Genomic DNA, 24,335 nt, shown 5'->3' with positions numbered 1-24,335 from the left:
AAAATTCGAATTACGCGGCTTGTGTTAATAGGAGAAAAATGTTGCGCATACCGTTAGAATCGTCATAAGCTCTAGTTCTTGAAAATATAAGTACCATTTTTGTGCTATTTATAGTTTAGGAGCTACGTTGAAAAATGTGAGAAAAAGGTTTAAAAGTTTTAAGTAACATTTTACCACGTAGGTCCTATACTATACGTAGCACAGGAGTGGTTTTCATATATTTAAAAACTATAGCTTATGACGATTCTAACAATATGCATAACATTTCTCTACTATCAACACAAGTTGCACAATTTGAATTTCAAAAAGATACACATTTTTTACAACCTTTAAATCAATAAATCTTCGAAAAAAAGCTTTTGGAAAAACCTGTTTTAAGGAATAATTTGTTGAAATAATCATTTTTAAATATTTGAAACATAAATGTCTCATAATAGGTTTTCCAAATATATAAAGGATTATACATAAAGGTTTTGTTTTCTATGCATGATTAAGTTTTTTAAAAAATCATTTCTCTTGAATGACCCTGTATGATTATCATGTAATTAAAAAAAAATCATCCATTTATTAGAAATAAAAGTTGATTTTACTGCCTAGACATTTGAATATCAAATCCAATCAAATTTATATTCCTTAAGCATTCTTTCTTCTGAAGTTCTTCTTCAGATTTCTAAAGATGTCTACCTGAAAATTAAATAAATGCTATTCATATGATAGGCATGCATTACACAATAAAAAATAGAACAGGACAAGTGTTTTGATTTCATGCAATTTCAAAGTTTCTCATAATAGTAAAAAGACATGAAAACTATGTGCAGTAGTGATTTTATGGGCCTAATGGCCTTTGTCATTGCTAATGTGAATTTACTAAAGAACCGTTTTAGATAACTTAATAAACAAAATGAAACAAAATCATAAATAGATTTTAGATATAAACAAGAGTTACCTCAGAGTTGAAAACAGTACTGTTCAACAAGATGAAGAATCCAGGGAAAACATTGAGAGCAACAATTATGTAGCCAAAGACATGGGAGTCAGCAACAAAGGCTAAAAAGATACATCTATGTACATATATCCGCATTAGAGTAGATTTTATATTACTCCAAACACCTTTTAACCAAGGTCCTGGGGTGACTACATTTAGGTCACATCCATGTTTAAAATTTATTTAAGGGGGAGTATCAATTAAATATTTCCATTTATCTTTACTTTTATAAAGTCAGTTCATCATTATGTAAATAAGATATTAAAATTTCTTATATTCAAGTTTAAGAAAAATATTTCAAGTTTATAAAGTGTACAAAATTACCAAAGACAATGTTGAGAGTCATCACGAAGGTTAGGACGAGTGTACTTCTGAAGGATATCAGGAGATCCAAGATTATTTCACATGTTGTGTAACTAAATAAGTTAAATTATTATCCAATTAAAATATTTTAGCATTAGCAATCTAAATTTTCAAGTGAAAAATAAAACATTTACCTTGAGTTTTTCTTTACCCAAACATATGTCAAGACCATTCTAACTAAGCAAAGAAGCACTGCAACTCCTTAAAATTTACATTAAATCTTTTTGGGGGATAGGAAATTCAGGAGGAGGGGTTGTTGGAAAAATATATGCACCATTTTGTCTATTTGAAAACAATAATAGTTAAGATTTTCATAGTTCTCTAAACAAATGATAATGATTTTGAAGCAAACTAATGCTGATGAAAATATATTAGGCTTTCTTAAGTTTGATTATAAAAACAATAAGCTTTTTTGTTGCAATGTCCAAATTATTGGGTTCATCAAACAGATAATTTACAAGTTACAAGCAATATATCAAATAATTGGTCTCAACAAAATTATTAATAGATTTGTTACAACTTACAAATTTACAATTTAAGGACTTTATTTAAGAGATGATTTGCTTAAAATATTGTACCTTGTTATTGTTAGATTATTACAAATTTGAAATATCTATGAGAATTCTAACATGTTTAATTAAACAACAATAGCTATCAATTCATTCAGATCTACAGAAAAGATTAGCTTTTAAATATTTTTAAAATAATAAACCTATAGGAATGATGATTGCATATTCAGCCCAGTCATTCAACCAGCAACTGTCCACATGGCCTTCCACACTTCTGAAAATACATATTACACTTACAATCTTTAAAATTCAAATATTTACAATTTAAGGGTTGATTTCCAACTTTTTTGGTATTTCACATTTTTTCACATTGGCAAGGGTTACTGGACCTATATAAAACCCTGTAAAACTTGAAACAGGTTTTTTAATCAAAAAACAATGGGCGTGCGGGGGGGGAATAAAAAGTGCCCACCCCCTTATAAAACCAAAAATTGAAATTCCTTCAAACACAGGCATGTTGCATATCAAAATGACCTCATTGAAATGCTGATTATGAATCTGAAAACCGTTTTGAAAAATATTGCTCTTAGTTTGAATAAGAGTTCATTAAGTACCTAAAAAGGCTGATTTAGTCAAAATTGTTCATTTTGGTAGGTTATTTGAAAATTATTTAAGACTGAAACAATATTTTTTAAAACAGTTTTCAGATCTGTAATCAGCATTTCAATGCGGTCATTTTGATATGAAACATGCCTGTGTTTGAAGGAATTTCTATTTTTGGTTTTATAAGGGGGCGGGCACATTTTATAAGCCCTGCCCGCCCCTGTTTTTGGATTAAAAAACCTCTTTCAAATTTCACAGGGTTTTATATTGGCCCAGTAACCCTTGCCAATGTGAAAAAATGTGAAATTCCAAAAAAGTTGGAACTCAACCCGCCTTAACCCATTAGTGCTGAACTGGGTTTTAAAGCCCGGTTCCAGAAAATCACAATCCAGCTTTTTTATTGCATCATTCTCAGTATGAATCCCCCCTCTACTACCCTGGTTTTCATTTCCCCCTGGAGCAGGCAGTTTTGCTTACTTCCGTTTGCCGGTATAGCTCAACAAAATTTGAAAACCATGAAAATTTAGGTGAATTCAAATTTGTTTTTATGATTTATTATTCTCTTCAAATGTAAAAATTTCATTATAAAAAGAGCATAAAAATATTGGGTGACACATATAGAGATTACTAGGGTATAGCTATTAGTGTGGCTCAAACCCTTATTAATGACATAAACTGCATTTTTATCATTTTAATCCTAATGTACCTTACTCTCTTTAAATAAAAATAACAGTTTATGTCATTGGTAAGGGTTTGAGCTACCCTAATAACTATACCCTAGTAACCTCTATATGTGTCACCCAATATTTTTATGCTCTTTTTCTGATATGTATCACCCAATTTTTATATGTTCTTTTTTTGTAGTTTGTGTGTGTGTGAAGTTTTAAAACTTTGGCGAACAGGCTTTTTTAACCGAAAAGGGTGGTACCTATAGCCAAAACACTAAATGTGATATAAATTGTTTCAAATATTACTTGTAGCTCTATAGATTACATGAGGTTATGTAGTTTTCAATTACGGATCGTATCATAGTATTAGAAACTGTTCATCTCACTTTGGACGTTAAAAAATTACATTTTTTAATTTTTTGTCGAAAAAACCGGGTTTTTACTACAAAACCGGGTTTTAATACTGAGGGAATACGCCCAAAACGGGTCAAAATGCCCAGTGGGCATTTATGGCCATGCCAAACTGGTTTTTTTTGCAACTTTCCTGTGAACGCCACTGGAGCAAAACAAAAAAATTGAATTCCGTTTTTACCATAATAAAGCTTCCCTGAGATTTTCAGCTTGATTGGTCCATAAAAGTGGCGCTCGGCACTAATGGGTTAATGTATATTCATATTTGATAACAAGTATTGTGTTTGTTTGAATTTTAAAAATGCAAGTTAATTTAGCATTTGTTCAGATCTTAACGGACAGACAAAGAGAAATAATTGTATTTTTTTATAATTATAATGTATCTATTGTTTACCTCCTCAGGTAGAAATAGGATTCATTTGTCAGACTAGTGATGAGCACTCCTCCAGCTAATAAGAAATATTAATAATAAATTAATTTTGATCAAATAATACTAAAATTTCACTAAAATTGAAAGCTAAAATAAATTCCAATATATAAGAAAAGATTCTAATGAATATACTCCACCTATTGCAAATGCTAAACCATATGAAGCAATAGAAAGGTAGAGAAGATTTGTCTGTGGTGCCCTCTTGTTGTAGAATTTGTAGTACACTTGTGAACAATCTATTACTAAAAATATAACAAGATTGTTAAGGTTTAATATCTTAATATGATAGTGCGTACCCAATGTAACTCTACCTACACTAATTTCAAGCATAAAATTATATGCTTGATAGAAATTTGGAAGGAAACTCTTATTTCTCAAACAAGAACTTCACAAAAACAATCTTAATTCATCATTCAGATATATCTTATTTTTATTTTTAAAATGTTATTGTCATTTTATACATTTAAAATCTTACATAAGGATTCCTGGAGCATTAATAAATAATTCAAAATAAAATGTTTCCTCTTTATGTAATTTTTAATAAGGTGATTCTCAGGACAATAATGACACAAAAACATAATTTTTTTTTGCAGTTTTCCAATAGATTATATAACATTCAATTTTTTTATTTGTAAATTATGAAACTTGTTGTTGATGAATATTTTAATAAAATCAACAACCACATTGGGTTAGAAATATAAGAATTAATACCTATCCATGCATAGCAGGCCACAAACGCAAAATGGGTTGCAGCTCCAAAACTCTCACAAACAGCACAGGGTAAAATATCATTTCTACCTAGGAATTTATGAATATTTTAGACACAGAGTATAACATTGTCTAACCATTCATATTAGAGAATAATTCCAAACCATGTATGGTTTTGGTAGGTTAGAATACTTATATTATTATAACCTATTATTTGTTAATTCTTAAGAGGGTGGAGATTGGGCTGTGTATTAAATGATTATATATTATTGATATATTTTATTATACATCTACTTTAAGAGAGGGAGAGGCAATGAGAGATATTGAGAACAAGCAATATAAAAAAGAATTTTCAAAACAGCGTAGAAAGTTGATGGATATTACATTATAGCTTATTGTAAAACAACAAAAAAAAAGAAATGGAATGACCTAATTCTAATTATACATTCTGATATAAAATAGTATTTTTATCTTACCATTAAAATTTTTTATAAAATAATATACAGGGCGTTTAAAAAAAACTGAGTTTTCCAAATTTGGGAAACAACCATTAGGAGTACAAAAAAAATAATTATATGTCAATATTCTCTATAAAAATATGCATCGAAATTGTTACAGGTGTGTTTAAATATCTCTGAAAATAATGGCGCATTTTAAAGCAAAAATATTTCAAAAGATGCGTATGATGCTTTTTTTCTGGTAGAATTTTGTGCCTTAAGGTTGGTTTTTAAACTCATTAAGGTACTTTTCTTATACCTTTTTCTAAATTAATATTGAAATTCTACGATTTTTTTATACATAATAAAAGAGTTATTTTAATTTTTCTTGCACAACATTTTTCACATAAAGCATTTTTGGAAACTATGTATCTATCATAGAGGCCGTATTTTTAGAGATAATGAAAAACACCTGTTATAAATTTGATGTACTTTTTTTACAGAGAATAAGGACATATAATATTTTTTTCTGTATTCCTTCTGGTTGTGTCAGAAAAACGGAAAACGCAGTTTTTTCTAAAACACCGTGTATTTAATTTCCATTAAAGAAAACCTTAACAAATAATTCAGTCAGATACACAAACATTTTATTTTCAGAGTATCATTACAGAAGAATAATGTAAGTAGCTTCTTTCGTTAATCATTATTTACCTACAAAGATTACAAATCCAAGTTGTGCAATTATCATGCAGAAGTTTAGATTTTTCTCAGCAGACCTCTTCATGTTCACTTCATCATCATCTTTCTCCCTAACAAAAAAAATATTCTATATTGAAAAATTCAGATTCAATTTAATGAAAAAGAATAATTGAAGCAATTTAGAGAAAAATATTTATTTCATATTATTAACCCTTAACAGTCAGACCCCTTGCCGCACCTTAATTGGTCAGGGGGGGGGGTGTTCAACGCCCCCCCCCCCCCCTATTATCTCAATTCCTATTAGAGCTAGAAGGCTGCAAGTCCCCTGATTGATAATGAATTTCCGACTTTAAGTAGGACAAGGTCAATTTTTGCTTCACCCTTTTATTTAACAACCTTTGTTTTTAGGTCCTATTTTACATAAATATTTCAAACGGCTGTAATTTTCTTATTTTTTAAGCTAGAAGAACAATTTTTTTGCAGAATATGTTTATCTTTAGGTAAATTTTATATTAAAAATATCTTAATATATATTTCTGCGGCTGCAGCTGTACTTGGCAGCTGCCAGCCGCCACAGTCAGCAGTTGGCGGGAAAACGGTGGGGGATCTTTATGAAATTAAAATACATTATGTAGACATGTAAGAAAAGCTTAAGTTTAAAATTTGAGTTAAAAATTGCAGCCACATGAGCCTTTTAAAGATGTCTGGAGACCTGGAGGATCAGGACCTGCAGGATCATACCCACTAGTCGCCAGAAGGGAAAAGCAGTTTTTTGAAATATGCTCTCTAAGATTATTACAGATTCTGATATATACATATATAGACTAAAGAAAAATGCAAAAAACGAAATCAAAAGTGTTCCTTCTTGAGAGAAAATGCGGGAAAAAGATTTTAGCTATTTCTAACTTAAAATTCACATTGGCAAGCCAGTAAAAAATATAAAAAAATTTTAAACATGTCATTGCTCAGCACCTAGAAGTGGCAGAAAAATGCTACACATACAATTGGAAAGCTCATAACCTTTAGTTTTCATATTGGTATATAACTTTTTGTACTATTATTAGTTTTGAGCTATCATCTGAAGTATACACAAGTTTTATAAATGCAGTTTTTTCTTGAATTTTAAGTTTGATACTTGTTACACAAACCTTTTCAAATTATATTACTTAGCACCTAGGAGTTATAAAATTATTTTATATAGGTAAAATTGTATATTTTAGGTTCTTTCAATTTTAGCTTAATTAAAAATTGTCTTTGAAATGTGTATAGTTTGCATTAAGAACCAAGGAGGGAGGGGGGGAGTTTATTCACTTATATGAAATGAAATTCAGTATAAATTTTGCTCTGTATGTTTTTGGGCTTGTTGTTATAGTTTTTAACCTGATTCATTTTATTAAATCTACCAGTAAAACTTTAAAAATTGAACTTTGGCACTTTTCTTCTAGGGGCTGGTGGGTTACTTAAAACAGCCCCTAAAACACTAAAATCTAAGGTCTGAAATGAATTTTTAGAAATAACAAGCAAATTTTTTTAATGTAAACTTTTTTTGCATAACTGAGCTAAGAAGCCACTAAAGCTTTCATTTTGGCACTTTCCTTCTTGAGAACACCCCCCAATTTAATAGAATTTAAGGCTTGAGCTTATTTTTAGAGATAACAAGCTGATTTTTGATGTAAATTTTTCACACAATTGGGCTAAGTAGCAAATAAAGATTCATTTTAACACTTTCTTTCTAGGGGGGAGTGGGGTGAAACCCCCACTCCCAATTGTGAACTTATAAGATCCAAGGGGAGGAGGAGAGTTTATACACTTATAGGCCTTGAAATTCAGTATAAAATTTTGCTCTGGATGTTTGGGCTTGTTGTTATAGTTATAAACCTGATCAAAAAATCACTATAGATTTCAATTAGGCACTCTCTTTAAAGGACTTATTTTTTTTTCTTCATTATATGAAATAAGTTTTCAATAAATTCAACATGATATCTTTGAAAATAAGCTCAGAGTTCATAATATTTGTATTTTGGAGGGTGTTTTACCCCACTAGACTCTAGAAGGAAAGTGCCAGAATGAAATCTTTAGTGACTACTTAGTTCAATTGTAAGAATAATGTTTACATTAAAAAAATAGCTTGATATCTTTAAAAGTAATCTCATTACTTACAATTTTAGTGCTTTTGGGCTTTTGTGCCCCACAAGCCCCAAAAGAAAAGTGCCAAAATTAAATTTTTAAAGCTTTATAGGTAGATCCAATCATGTAAGAAAATTTTAAAAAAGAATCATTTGATCTAACAACAAAACAAACAGCAAGGGCAAAATATGATACTGACTTATAATTTTAATGTTTAAGAGGTTGTTTTACCCCACTAGCCCCAAGAAGAAAAGTGCCAAAATGAAATCTTTAGTGGCTACTTATCTTAATTATGAGAATAAATTTTAAATTAAAAAAATCATCTTGATATCTTTAAAAATAAGCTCAAGCCTTAAATCTTAGTGTTTTGGGGGGTGTTATATCCCACTAACCCCAAGAAGGAAAGTGACAAAATAAAATCTTTAGTGACTACTTAGCTTAATTATTTAAAAAAGGTGTGAGAATAGAAAAATGAAAAATTTAGTGTTGGGATTTTAGTTTTTGTTTGCTTGTTTCTAATATCCTACAATATAATTTTTTCTGAAGGTTAGGATTTCAATGACTACTGAACTGAGTGAGTTTTCCTGTTTAGGAAAGCTCTCATGGGCTTATGGTAGATGTACTAGGTTTAGTCATGTAAAGTATTAGTAAATAAGAAGTATGTTTTAATAGAGCTCATAGTTGTTCATCTTATTATAATAACTGAAAAGTTAACTGGGTTGTGATTTTAGTGTTTTGGGGGCTGTTTTAACCCACTAGTTCCTAGGAGGAAAGTGCCAAAATTATAACAACTATAACAACAAGCCCAAAAACATACAGGGCAAAAATTTTATACTGAATTTCATTTTGTATAAGTGTATAAACTCCCCCCCCCCCTCCCTCCTTGGTTCTTACTACAAACTATACACATTTCAAAGACAATTTTTAATTAAGCTAAAATTGAAAGCACACAAAATATACAATTTTACCTATATAAAATAATTATATAACTTCTTGGTGCTAAGTAATATTATTTGAAAAAGGTTTGTGTAACAAGTATCAAACTTAAAATTCAAGAAAAAACTGCATTTATAAAACTTGTTTATTCTTCAAAGGATAGCTCAAAAACTAATAATAGTACAAAAACGTCATATATCAATATGAAAACTAGAGGTTATGAGCTTTCCAATGGTATGTGTAGCATTTTTCTACCACTTCTAGGTGCTGAGCATGACATGTTAAAATGTGTTTATATTTTTTACTGTCTTGCCAATGTGAATTTTAGGTTAGAAATAGCTAAAATCTTTTTCCCGCATTTTCTCTCAAGAAGGAACGCTTTTGATTTTGTTTTTTGCATTTTTCATTAGTCTATATATGTATATATCAGAATCTGTAATAATCTCAGAGAGCCTGTTTCAAAAAACTGCTTTCCCCTTCTCGCGACCAGTGTACCTGGAACCTGAAATTGACTTGAACACCTGTATTTCATATGAGAATGTACTACTAGAGGATATTTCTGTATTTTTGTAAGTCAAAATGCTTTGTTTAAGTCAAAAAAATAGTTTTTCTCTTTACCTGGATGACCCTGCCAGGTTTGCTGGAATCCTGTGCCCGCCAGGATGGAGATATTCAAAAAATTCCAACTCTCAGTTATGTCTCATACCCATACTTAAAAAGTCACGCAGTGTGGGCTCTTCATCTTTTACAAACATAAAATGAGAAAGAAAAACCCGAAGGGGGGGGGAGGGCGTTAAGGGTTAAAGATAAGTTTCAAACAGTTTTTAAAATTACCTGCCAAAATAAAGTAACATTTCAGTGACAAGAATAGCCAAGATGGAGGAGGCACCACATATGATGGAGAGAAGCTTAAGTACTGAAAAAAATACTGTTCATACCCTCTCAAAAAACGCCCATTTTAAAAAACGCCTATCTCAAAAAACGCCTTTTTCATAAAATGCCTACTACATTTTTTAAAAATAAAGCCTAATTCATAATTAGTATCCAAGAGAATAATAAAATACTTGTCATTCATGATCTCTTATCTAAAACACAAATAAACAGTTACCAAATCAACCAGTCAATAAACTATGTGCAAAGATAGATAAAATGGTAAACTAAAGAGTAACTTCTATATTAAGAGAATAGGGATACTTTAAATAAATGGAAAATGGTGGATGGGAGAAAATTATTGGATAGAGAACTCATTAGAGGAAAGGGTTTAATTATTGAAGCTTATTCAAAAGTACATAATTTTTAATCTGATAAAAATAAGAAGGAATATAGAGATGAGACATTTAAATAACCTGACCCTATTTTTCCCCCAAAATATATCATCTATGGAAAGTAAAATTTAACAAAATGTTAAATTTCTTTATAACTTAAAATAATTATTCTTGTATTCATCCATACGAAAAAACTATGTCTAGCATGGTATTATATCCAGCTTTCTACGAATATAGAAATGTACAATCATCAGATTAAAACCAGTTTTTTTAATCTCATAATTGTACTTTCTATATCTGCGGAAAGCCGTTTATAATACGATGTTTATAATAATAACTATTCTAAACTATTTTTTTATTTTGAGGAAAAGCTATATAATTCTAGATATTAATAGTCAAAATAATGGTCAAAACGGAATTGGTATTTTTTTGTTTTGCTCTAGTGGCGTGCACAGGAAAGTTGCAAAAAAACCCGGTTCAGCTCGGCCATATATACCAACCAGGCATTATTACCCGTTTTGGGCGGTTTCCGCCGGCGTTAAAACCCGGTTTTGCTGTAAAAACCCTGTTATTTCGACCAAAAATCGAAAAATGTAATTTTTGAACGCCAAAAGTGAGATGAACACTTTTTAGAACTTTGATACGATCCGAAATTGAAAACTACACAACCTCATGTAATCTATAGAGCTACAAGTATAATACGAAGCAATTTATTTCAAATTTAGTGTTTCGGCTATAGGTGCCGCCATTTTCGGGTAAAAAAACCCGTTGCTCGAAGTTTTAAAAGACACACACTACAAAAAAAGAACATATAAAATTTGGGTGTTACATATCAGAAAACGAGAATAAAACTATTGGGTGACACCTATAGAGATTACTAGGGTTATTAGGGTGGCTCAAACCCTTACTAATGATGTAAACTGTTATTTTTATTGGTTGAAAAGTTAAAACCGGGTAATAAAAACCGAAACCGAGCCGGGTTTTAAAACTGTCGGGTATTTATGGCCAAGCCGAGCCGGGTCATAATAGGGCGTAAAAAAACAATAAAAAAATCATATAAAAAATAATAATTTGAATAAATCGAATTCACAAATAGATGTACTTGTCAATAAACATTAGATTTCACGAAAAAAATCAGCAACTTTACTATAAAAACAAAAAAGTTAGAAGGGGTATTTTGAATTTTCATGATTTTCAAATTTTGTTGAGCTATACCGGAAAACGGAAGTAAGCTAAACTGCCTGCTCCAGGGGGAAATGAAAGCCAGGGTAGTAGAGGGGGGATTCCTACTGAGAATGATGCAATTATGAAGCCAGAAACTGTTTTTTTTTCCATTTTTCGGAACCGGGTTTTAATGCCCAGTTCGGCACTAATGGGTTAAACTTACATTCACTACAAGATAATTTTAAAAAATGTAGTAGGGATTTTATGAAAAAGGCGTTTTCTGAGATGGGCGTTTTTTGAGATAGGCGTTTTCTGAAATAGGCGTTTTTTGAGATGACCCACATTTTTATTTATAAATGGAACTGGTTTTGTATTTGTGTTTATAAAGGTGGTTTATCAATATCACATAAAATTTTAAAATTTGAATGAACAAAATGCAACAGTTTATGATCTACCAAATGAAAATTCGTAGCTACCCACTTTTGAAAAAATAATCCCTCTAATTTTGTTTCTTCTATATGGTCCTTTTTTGAATGTACAACTCTGAGCAGATTTGATAATTAAGCTGATGTGATCAAACACCATTTGTCATGTTTTTCTCTTATTATTATTTTCTATTATAGTTTAGATTGTTTTAAAACCCATTTCTTTAATTTTATATATAAACATAAAAATATCTAATAAAATCTTAACTTAACATAACCTAAAGTATTAAACATAAATAACAATACCCTCTTGTTTTCTATTTATATCAAAATAGAAGAGGCAAGGGTTACATTATGTATATATAAAAAAAAAAAGAAAAACAATCTGTACTTAGGACTTAGGATTACAAAAATTGATATGAGACAAGAGTGTAAAGTAACTGTAAAATATTTATCATCAATTGAATTTCTTTTAACATGAAGTTTGTTTCAATCTCCCAACTCATACAATACATAAAACTTACCACACATCCTTTAGTAGACCACTCATTTTCTTCAGTATCCAAGTAGATACAATCTGGATACCCAGGGATAAACTGGCATCCAGGAATATTCTACAAGAATTATGGTAAATAAAATGAAATTATTGACATATTTTCTAGATATTTTCAAGTTTACCTCATATACTTCTCCCATATTAAAAGTTATAGTTGAGATCAGTTTGTCCTTGCTGTTACTTCCATTGTTAATGGTCAGTCCTATTAGATTTTAAATTTCTTTCTATTTACTAATTAAGAATTAACAATATTCAATTCATGTTTATTTATCAAACTATAGATATGGAATAAATTCGGTAAGGGAATAAATATGGTGAGGGAGAATCTTTGTAGTTGCTATAAATATTAAAAGTCAGAAGATTTTAAATATTGAGTGTGAATTTAGCTGATTAAAAATTTTCTTTCTCAACCTCATCCTATTTCTGCTAAAATTACTAAATTGTGCATACCCTTTAATATTATCTTAAATTACCTAGGAGTCTATCACCAAGCATACCTCCATTGTTGAGTGAATCCATTGGCAAACTTTAAAAAAAATGTTTAAAATATAATGAAATATACTAATTAGAAGCTAAGAAAAAGTTAAAAAGCTAACTGACTCTTAATTTTGAATTGATCCTTTTTAGATTTTAAATTCTTCAAGATATTAAGAGTCAAACCTGTACTATACACATTATGTAACATTAATGATTTCTTTATTGGTGAAAACAAAACATTTTTTTTATGTAAATAAAAAAAAAATTTTATTGAGCCGTTTAAACTTTTCAATAATTGCAACTAATTCAAATATTCCTTAGCATATTAGTTTGTAATTTTTCTTTTAGCTAGTTTTTTTAAGTCTATTAATCTTACCCTGGTTTTAGAATACATATTTGAATAATAGTAAATTATCTTACTCTGCAAATATAGGGGAGTTCTTGTCATTAACATCTTGTTTTGACTTGATTGATGTCACCACAAAAATATTACAATCTCCTTTCTCCAATTCCAACTCAACACATATTGTTCCCTGAATAACATACGTAAAGTTCTTTGATTATCTCTATTAGTATTGATAATTAGATATTCAATTATCCAAAACATCTTAATATATGATTACTTGGTTAAGTTGAAAACAGTATTCATTTGAATCTTGATTTTTGACTAGAGTTTTCACTTGAAGCTCTGTTGCTGCAAATTGTGCTGTAACTGAGTCTTCACATCTGAAGAACAGAATTAAAAATTGAGTTTACTTTAACACAGTTTATGTATAAAGACTTTTTATCTATTTTTTTATTTTGTTTTTTTCTTTTCTTTCTCTGCCCAGTTTTCCCTTATTTTCAAGAACAAAATTAAAACAATTTTAACCCAACAGGAAACATGATGCTTTAAACATTACTTATTGAAAATATAACCTAAAATATTCTTGTAATTTTAGGTTTCTTTAATCTGCTTACAAGTATCTCTAATACCTTGAAAGAATTTTCTCAAAATATAGATTGGATTAATAAAATAAAATGAAATTACCTAGATTTACTATTTGCTGATGCTTTTCCAAGCTTGTATCCCACTTGATCAATTGTTTCTTAAATACAATGTAAAGATAATAAAAAAGATTTAAACTATATGCAGTGGATAAAAATGACTATTATAAATTCATACCTAGATTTTTAACTGCAGTTTTCATTTTAGTTTCCATATCAGTAATTTCCTCCCAGCCAAGATAAGACCTAGATATGTTATCTATTAGATTTTTAATGGTGTATTACAGTTTGCCAACATATGTAGTGACTAATTTTGATGATTGTTTGATTTAGGACATGAACAAAATATTGGTTTGTCATAATCCCTAATACCATATCCTTTATGAATAAAATAAATATGAAATAAAGGATTTATAGAATACTTTTTATACCTAAAAATCTGATCTGTCACGTTCAGGTATGTGTTGACAAAACTGGTGTCAAAGCCATTTTCACTATAGTACATAGAAATATATTAGACTTATATGCCCTCATTATTTTCAATTCATTTTAAAATTGGGAGCCAAGAAAAAATTAGATATAACTTACATTTTCCATAACAAAGACTCAAAATCAGAATTTATAATAATATATAAAAATTTTAAATCTCTGTAAATAAAGAAAAGATTTCTGCAATTTATAAATTGTAGTAATCTGTTACAGGAATCATCAAGTCAAGTTTTGGGACTAATCTAAATCAAAAGTCAGTGATATCATGCTTAAGATTTACCTACTGTTTAAAGCTAAATGTGAAATAAGTATTTTAAACAGGAACAACAGGAAAGAATGAAAGAAACCAGGCAATCTGAAAAACCCTTCATTTGACATGATAATTTAATGCAAACATTACCTGGACTCATTTTGTCCATCAAACACAAGTTTTTCTAATGCCTCTGTTAATCTGATTATAGTTCCTCCAAATTGCTCCTAATTAGTATAATAAAATAAATAACTTGAAATGATAATTATTTTAGATTTTCTAGGTTAGAGAAGAGAAAAAAGAGAATACCTTGTTATCCTGGCTCAATTCTTCATTGATATAATCAATAACTTCATTATCTTTATTGGAACCTTTAAAAACATGATTTGAGAGTATTTTGTTGGATTATTTAACTGTAAATAAAATATTAGAATCTCAGATTTATCATTGCTACTGAGATGGAAAATCTTTGACCAAAAGATAGACAGGGTGGCATTCAAAAAGAAATAAAATACATTGTTATAAATACATTTAGATGTCTCAAAAAGAGGAATAAAAAAGAAATATAAATACCTGCCTTAGAACAGAAACACTGACAAACAAAAGGACAGACAGACAAAAATATACCAAATAACTATTATCAATTTATCAGTATTTTATTTCCAAATTTTGTGAAACTTAGATAACAACAAGATCACTGTAGCTGCCTTACTTACAAAGATTGGGTTTTTGATGTCTTACTTCTTTTGGGAACTATCAACCATTCAGAGATTTTATATAAAGTGTACTTTCTTATTAAGATATGTATCAACACAATGATAATCTTATTATCTAAAATGATCATATTTTTTAACTCATAGGCTTGAATCACTGTTAACAGTTCAAACATTTTCACCTTCATTTATCATGTTGTTAATGTCATCTACCCAGGATTCAAAACATTGGCTCCTAAAAAATAAGTTTTGTTTTCAACCAATCCCTGAATTTCTAAGGCCTTTTGTTTAAAGGAGCTCTAGAAACATTTCATTTCTTTTATTTTAGGATGTTAATCTTTTTTTGTTGGTTTTAAATTAGGGATGGCAATATGTCAAATTTTTGGACCTGAATTAGATTTGGATTCTTATAAGAATCCGTCCAAAAAATGGCGGATTCTTGCTGATTCTGGATTCCTATTTTTTTGCAGATTCCAGATTCTAGCAATATTTTAAAAGGCATTTTTTTAAATTAAAAAAATTAAGTGCTACATATTTTCTAAAAATTAATGTTCTTGGTGTTCTCTATAATTCACTTCTGAGAATCAAGACAGATTTTACAAGATATTATATATAATGATGATAATCTTTGCCTTCAAAAATGAGGAGATGAAAGATAAACTCAAGATGCTACTTTTAGCCTATCAATTAAGAATCCGAATCCACTATCAAAAAATGGGTTCCAGATTCAGATTCCAAAATTGGCCAAAAATTGGGCGGATTCCGAATTCTGATTTGGATTGCCAACCGTATTTTATATAATAACTTACCTATCAGGCTCTGAACTGTTGAAGTCTCCTATTATTCCATCACAAAACCAATACGCATATCCTCCTTCTGAAATATCTTATATTATACCTAAATTCATATGTCTCAATGTACATTTATTACACTTATTTTGGTTAACCTCAACATTATTCCACCAACCAACCTCTTTATACTTTTACTAAACAACTGTTGACAAATTGGAAACAGACTCTAGCTTTGAAAGGATCACTTAATCATAAGATAAACCATGTTTTTTTCTAATACATTTATTCTAAACCTCTAAACATTGTAATTGACAGTATACTGCACCTGTGGAATTAGAAGTTTCAGAACAGTTTTTTATTGCTATTTCATTAAATAATGCTACCCATTCCAGGCCACGTTTATCTATAAATAATATTTTTAAAGGACGCCTGCAAGAAATACCATGCTTTGACTGCTGAAAGACTGCCACAAGTAGACCCAAAACCCAAAATTTAAAGCCTTCAGCTTCAATAACAAAAAAGTTCTAGGCATTTCAAAATAGCATTTTATGTACAATGAATATTTTGAAAGATTTCCAATGCTCATAAAAATAAAACAATATTAAATTACGTCGCCTAGACACAAAATTATAACCTTATCTTTGTCAGAAATTTAGATTGGCGGTAACTGATTACATTTCTACAATAAAAACACCACATTTCATAGTCAAAATCTATGAAAAAAAATCGATTTAAATTACATTTGTAAACAAAAATCATAGCGAAAACAAAGGGGAAAACTAATATAAGCTCATCTGTGATTGGTTGCTTGGCTGATTCAGCCTTCTGATTGGCTACAGTACACTTGGTACAACACAAGTTAAACTTAATTTTTTTTAATGATTTTGACTATAAAAATGGGTATTTTTATTGTAAAAATATAATTAGTTACTGGCAATCTAAATTTATGACAAAAATAAGCTTATAATTTTGTTTCTAGGCCTCGTAGTTTAATTTCAAAATTTCAAACATTAGCATTGTAATTCTTTCAAAATTTTCATTGTATATAAAATGTCATTTTAAAATGCCTAGAACTTTTTTGTTATAGAAGCTGAAGGCTTCAAATTTGGGGTATTTGGTCTACTTGTGGCAGTCTTTCAGCAGTTAAAGTGTGGTATTTCTTGCAGGCTTCCTTTAACATGAAAGTACAAATGCAATAAGTAATGATTAAATGCAACTCTGAAACTCTATGTAATGCTAATTGCTTTTGTTTACTACTTTTTTAGAGAAATTCAAAACTTCAATTTTGTTTTTATACCTAAAAATCTTTATATAGGATTCAGAATGGTAATGACCTTTTTTATTTTAAGATTTTATTGAATAATTTAATGCTTGCTTTATCTATTGATTTATTTCATTACCTATTTTGGTACACTCTCTAACTGTTGTTGTTGTTGTAATAGTTGTGGTAGTTGTTGTTAGAGTTGTAGTAGTTGTTGTAGCAGTAGTAGTGGTGGTTATTGTTGTTGTTTTACTATTGGAAGTGGTTGTTGTTGTACTTGTGGTAGTTGATGGGGTAGGAGTTGTTGTTGTTGTAGTAGTGGTGGTAGTAGTTGTTGATATAGTTGTAGTAGTTGATGGAGATGTCATGGTAGGAATTGTAGAACTAGCCTCTGTTGGAGTTGTAGAACTTGTTTCTGTTTGAGCTGTAGAACTTTCTTCTGTTGGAGTTGTAGAACTAGCCTCTGTTGGAGTTGTAGAAACTGATTCTGTTGGAGCTGTAGAACTTGCCTCTGTTGCAATTGTAGAACTTGCTTCTGTTGAAATTGTAGAACTTGCCTCTGTTGAGGTTATAGAACTAGCCTCTGTTGATGGAGTAGTGGTTTCTAATTGTTTCTGAATAATAGAAAGATAGCATAAAGAACGATACCTAAGTTTTATGTCCCAGGGTAGGCTTAGTTGCATCATGATATCAAGTTATGAAAACTATCAGGGAAGTTTAGAAATCCCCTATTCTTTGAGGCTCTGCAAGGCAAAGCCAAGATTGGAAGAAATTTTCCAGATTATACAAATGTGCAAGTAATTGTCTTTTTTTTCTTCTATAACTAAAACTAAACTTCTGATATAGTAGTCTATCTTTCCAAACCATTAGGCATTCTTTTAATATAATTTGCTCAAAACCAATGCATAATTACTTAGAAATTGATAAAATATAATGTGTTGCTTTATATTAAATGCAAGAAACATGTAATCGTTTTTTTCTTGATGCCAAATCCCTGTTGGTAGATATTTCACCTGCCTGAGCTACCAAAATCTAATATTAACTGACCAAATGTAAAGACCTAACAGTAACACCCACAATTTCCTAATGTATCATTAAAAGTATCATATATTCTTATTCTCTACACAAGAATATATAAAAATTTAATTATACAAATTAACAACAGAGATTTTTAGAGCTAAAGTTTTGAAAAAATGACTGAGCAAAAAAGTATTTTTTTACCTGAAATGGCTTTTTTAACAAGATTAAGGTAAAAATTCATTTATTTTTGTTACTTGTAGAAACTTTAGACAAAAGAGTAATAAATAATTTAGGTTTAAGGTTAAAGACATTTTTACACATATTTTTGGTTCCTTTTAAATTCAAAAAAACCTACTTATTAGAAAAACTTGTATTAAATAAAACAGCAAAAAAAATAATTATGATATAGAAGAAAATATAAAGAAATTTTTTTGTTTCATAATCCTAAGTTTAATAACAAATAGGATATAAACAAAATAAATTGTCAACAAAATGATTCTTCAAAGCATAACTAACAAACTTCTAAATGATAAGCATGTGAAAAAGGGGGCGGAGTGAATGTCATAGTTATTTCTTTTGGTTAATAAGGGTAGGAAAATAACCAGAAATTTACAAATGATCATTTAATTCAGTAGTATTTTTTTTTGGCGAAATAACAAAAAATTACAAGTAAACTTGTTTTTTGTTGTATATTATTCTTTAGCTAGCAGAAAGACCTTATTTCTCCATCAAATAATTATGAAAAATAAAAATTATATTTTTAATAGATTTTTAGAAACTTTGGCTTTTAAAATCTTTAAAATCTCCATTAATGCATGCTTGACATTCATTTTTTTCTTCATCTGGTGCAAAACTGTATAGAAAACAAGAACATATGGAACTTTAAATGTACCTAAAAAATACTTTTTGTGGGTCATGCAGTATGATAAAAAACCTACCCTATTTATTTTCATCAAATATATATGTAAGAAGAGTAAGCTAGGCACTTTCAGGGAAATCATCTGCTTCTCTGTAAATTAGTCAGCTAAGATTTTACAATAAATGGATTTTAGGTTTTTTACCTAATCTTTTCATAATTTTGCCAATAGAAATTGCCTATTCTTTTTTGGGGATTTATTTCTATACTTATGCAATATTATTATTTTTTACCTTGCAATAAGAATCATCCATTTTAGGATTACAATCCCAACCAGAGTTTGGTACAAATACTATCAAAAAATTATTAAAAGTGTTAACTTTAATGAACATATAAAATTTGGGATCATGAAAAGAAAACAAAGTCATTCCTAATTAGTACAGAAGTCACTGGAAATTGGTCTAAGGAAGGCTACTTATGTCCTTCATCTAACAAAATCTAACTTAAGGGAGGTGACTTATGCCCTTTGTCTGACAAATTCTTACATTAGGAAGGCTGCTTATGTCCTTCATGTTGCAAAACCTAGCTTTTCTGTCCTTCACATAGCAAAACCTAACAAAACATAGCATTTCTGTCCTTCACATAGCAAATTTTACAAAACATAGTAAATTCTTGCAAAACATAGTAAATTCTTGGAAAACTTAGCAAATTCTTGCAAAACATAGCATTTCTGTCCTTCACATAGCAAATTCTTGCAAAACATAGCAAATTCTTGCAAAACATAGCATTTCTGTCCTTCACATAGCAAATTCTTGCAAAACATAGCATTTCTGTTCTTCACAAAGCAAATTCTTGCAAAACATAGCACTTCTGTTTGAACTTCTATCTAACAGGATATGAGAACTTAATCAGAACACACATAACAAGAGTGTTTACATAGTACATTCAGATTAACAATTATTCAATTGCCTAGAATCCCAAGTATGCTATTCCACTTTTCCTAAATGGCAACATAGCTGGCCTCTTTTGTGTCACAACCTCCCATGTCATATGATGGACACAAAAGAGGCCAGCTATGATGCCTTTTAGGAAAAGTGGCATTGCATTCTTAGGAATTTAGGCTGCATAAAATGCTCCTCTACCTCCTTCCCATGTCATATGATGGACTGAAAAGGGGCCTAACTGCAATTGAATAATTGTTAATCTGAATGTACTATGTAAACACTCTTGTTATGTGTGTTCTGATTAAGTTCTTGTATCCTGTTAAATAGAAGTTCAAACAGTACATTTAACTCAGCATAAATTATCATAATTTATGCAGAGTTAAATGCATAATTGATAATCTGAATGTACTATGTAAAAACTCTTGTTATGTGTGTTCTGATTTAGTTCTGATCTTCTGTTAGAATTAGAAAAAGCTATGTTTTGCAATATTTTGCTATATTAAGGATAGAAATGCTAATTTTTCCAAGAATTTGCTATGTTTTGCAAGAGTTTGCTATGTTTTGCAAGAATTTGCTATGTGAAGGACAGAAAAGCTAAGTTTTTCAAGAATTTGCTATGTTTTGCAAGAATTTGTTATGTGAAGGACAGAAATGCTATGTTTTGCAAGAATTTGCTATGTGAAGGACCAACATATTTGCTGGCATCCTGTTCCCACAAGAATGAAGAATTTCAAAAATTCAAACATTCAGTTAAGTGTTATACCAATATTAAAAAGTTACACAGTTATGGCTCTCTGTCTTTGACACAAATAAAAATGAGATAGAAATAACCAGAAGGGGGGGGGGGGTGCATTCAATGTTAAAGGTTTATTGAGTGCAAGGCTTCAAAGCAATTAGCACCAGCCTTTTTAAAAATTTCATTTCATTTAGTGAGCTCTACTTTTATGATTGTTTACATTCACTATTATGCTTAAAAGTATTATAGAATATGAAATATTACCGTCTCCAGAACAATAGTCATCATCTAATAATATTTATGATTAGTTATGCAATATCTAAATTATTGTTTTAAATTATATAATAATATAATATTAATAAATAATATAATAATAAGTAAATGAAATTATAATTTGGTTTGTTGAATCTAGCAGGGGAGTGATTAATTGAGATTTGTAAAGTGGAAAATATTTGATTTAGAAATATTAACTTACATATAAAGACTTGACCTCTATAACAATACCAATAACCACGACAATCACCTAAAATTAAATAGCACATAGAATTTTTTCTCATGTATCTGTAACTGTATCTTGTCATGTCTAATTAATCTTTTGTTTTTGGTTTATTCCATCAAAGTGGATAAGTAGCATGTTAAATTTTTCTAAAAAGTAAACACTTTTCGGGAGCTGAAAATTTCATTTGATATTGATATTTTAGAAGGCTTTAATGGACAAATAATCAGGCATTTATAACACATTTTAACTTACTATAAACCATACAACATTTTATTTTACTTTATGATATACTAGTAAATTTGACCTAGACACTGCATCTAAAGGGGAAGGTGTAGGATAGGATAATGTTTAAGTCACTCTTTTCTCCACTTTCTAAACCTCATGATTTTTTTTTAATGGGTTTGACCCCTTGACCATTAACAGTCAGTCCTCTTTCTGGACCTTAATCCGTAGTCCTTTATTACTTAAAAATTTTAAACAGCTGTAATTTCTTTTTTTTTGAGCTAGATGAACATTTTTTTCAGAAAATGTTTATCTATATGTAAAAATTTTATATCAGAAATCTCAAAAACAATTTTGGCAGTGGCAGCTGTACTTGTAATTCCTGACTGTTAAGGGTTAAAGGTTCAGACTACATACTTCTTATTTATATTATAGACAAGTGTTCCCCTAACCTGAAAGGGCTTTAGAAAGGTTATGAAGATTGCTTAAAAACACTCTAAAATATACATACTTTGCTTGCAACTAAGACTGTACTAAATAAAAACAGAGAATATTAGCTTTGACCCTATCCAATAGCATTTATGAAAGGCACAAACAATCTGTCAACATATTATTAGGATCTGCTGTAGATAAATATTATAGAGTAGCTTTGCATCTAAAAAAGACAGATAATGTATTATTTTGTTTTATACTAGTTACATTGTAATGGGTGGGAGGGAAAAAATAACTTTTATTTACACCAAGTACAACCAATTCAACCTAAGATCTTTAGCTACAGACAACAATAAAAAACATACTATTCATATTTTAGAAAACAGATAGTTAAAGATTGAACAAAATAAACTCACATGGAAGGGGAAACCAATCAGAATTAAAATCTGTAAACATTGTACAATTTGCATTTGTTGGGCGTTCATCTTCACAGTTATCATCTAAGTAAATAATAATCTTATAATTTGACTACAAAACAGAAATATATCTGATATAGCAATTTATTTAGAAAACAAGGATGACAACATTCCTGAAAGCAAAGCACAACAAATCGGAAAACATAACAAAAAACAAGTGGATATATAAAGTAATGATGTCAAAATTAACAAATAGAGCTGCCCATTATTGAAAGAAATTGACAGACAGACCCTTATCATAGATAAGTTTTGCTTAAAAAATGGTATAATGCACGATAAAATATCTTTTAATAAATGTTTCGTACGTAATAGTTTTATGATGAATTTTTGTTTTTTCAAATACTTTTAATTTTGTAAACATTAATTTAAAACAATACATCATTAAAATAGTTTATCTAAAAAAATTATATCAAACTCTTAAAAGAAGTGCTATAAAGGTTATTTGCCCTATACTTTCATACTCAGTCTACAGATGATAATCATGTGTAATGTGGTTTTACATGATTTATAATCCCAAGTAGGTAATGTGTTAACATCAGATTTTTTCATTGCAATTTAAAATTGCATCCAAATTTTCCATCAATTATTTTAATCTTTATATTAAAGGATTAAAAAAGCATGTGTAGAACTTTTTTACTTATGCACCAGAAAATAATAGTAAAATTATTAAGTTTATGTTGTGCCATATGAATAACAAATGCATGCTAACAATTCTGTGTAAATTTGTTTTAACCCTTTTCAAAGAATAAAATACAAATTACAAACTGACATTTTATACACTGCCCATTTGGAATTCATCTTACTTGATGTGAATTGATGCCAAATTAGATTAATACCTCAATTAATTAAAGTACCTCTTTTGAAGGTTAAAAGGATTTAATAATTTTGAAAATGCTACTATCCAATCAAGATTTATTAGAGGCTCCAAAATTTCTAATAAACAAATATGTTTATTTAACTTTAGGGCCTTATGTCCCCTCTTTTCCTGGTGAAAGTAAATGTTTTACCTATCTTGCAGATATCTATTGGAGCATCAGCTTCATTCACACAAACTCCCTTAATCCCCACATCTAATTAACAAAAATAATAGGCGGTGTCATCCTCTTAGAAATATTTTTTTTTCAATTTTGAAAATTTTAGTACCCCTCCCCCCTTGCGACAAAACTATGACTTTGGCAGAGAACAACTACTTTAGTTCAGGTTAGGTTATATGCTATGGAGATGAGCACTGTGGCTAGGGAAAGCAGGCAATAGTTCAGAGTTCATAGTTCTATTACTATTAATTGTAAAATGCTACAAATGATTTTTTTATTATTATTTTATTATTGTATTTTTCAATGAAGATTTGCTTAAATGTACTCATATAAATTCAACTATAATTGTATAAAAACTTCAATTTAAACAAAGGATTTATAAACTTAAAGGATTAATTCAGACATTTAAGTAGTAAATATTTAAGATACAGATGAACAGACATGTCCTATTTGTATACGTTTTACACAATTTGAAATAGCTAAACAATTGAATTATTTTTTTAAGCAAAGCTTTTCTTTCTTATGAGTGTTTGTGTTCTTAGGTCTATAGCCATTTAGTTCTCATACTTTCTTTGTCATATATATATAAAATATAGAGATAATTTCATGCAGTATTGGGCTTCATTGTTAATATTAAGTTAGACAACAAAAATTTCATTATAAAATTAAGTACATGCATACTTGTTTTTACATAGATCTAGAGATAAGCAATCTAGACCTAAGTATTGAGGCATAGGGTTAAAGAATATTAGCTGTTTCACCCTAAGGATCTTCATGACTCCATAAGTGGTTCAATATAGTTAAAATTCTATATTAAAGACCTCTAGGGGCACTTGAGGAGGAAAGAGTTGAATTTCAACAC

At 29.4% G+C, this 24,335-nt stretch overlaps 1 protein-coding gene and 1 long non-coding RNA gene across 2 annotated transcripts; both read right to left on the bottom strand.

Moving 5' to 3' along the window:
- Window positions 1-1,309: 1,309 nt before the first annotated feature.
- LOC145323435 (uncharacterized) lies at window positions 1,310-2,133 on the bottom strand. Its single transcript, XR_013880976.1, has 3 exons — window positions 2,061-2,133; window positions 1,483-1,549; window positions 1,310-1,401 (listed from the first exon to the last, which is right to left on the bottom strand). It is a non-coding gene; the product is annotated as an uncharacterized LOC145323435 (long non-coding RNA).
- Window positions 2,134-3,929: 1,796 nt separating this feature from the next.
- On the bottom strand, window positions 3,930-21,095 carry LOC145323479 (uncharacterized). The gene is made up of 17 exons (XM_080165879.1): window positions 21,075-21,095; window positions 17,532-17,868; window positions 16,012-16,075; window positions 15,385-15,437; window positions 14,799-14,860; window positions 14,640-14,716; window positions 14,182-14,244; window positions 13,929-13,996; window positions 13,794-13,851; window positions 13,387-13,489; window positions 13,184-13,296; window positions 12,760-12,812; window positions 12,409-12,488; window positions 5,826-5,919; window positions 4,681-4,767; window positions 4,107-4,211; window positions 3,930-3,988 (listed from the first exon to the last, which is right to left on the bottom strand). Exons 1-17 carry the CDS (start codon window positions 21,093-21,095, stop codon window positions 3,930-3,932), a joined length of 1,497 nt encoding a protein of 498 aa, XP_080022005.1.
- Window positions 21,096-24,335: the final 3,240 nt, after the last annotated feature.

This window comes from Acartia tonsa, chromosome 6 (genome assembly GCF_053477335.1).
Source record: "Acartia tonsa isolate MP-2025a chromosome 6, ASM5347733v1, whole genome shotgun sequence".
Taxonomy (NCBI): domain Eukaryota; kingdom Metazoa; phylum Arthropoda; class Copepoda; order Calanoida; family Acartiidae; genus Acartia; species Acartia tonsa.
Note: the sequence above shows the minus strand (reverse complement) of the source record. Positions and strands in the feature narration are given on the sequence as shown.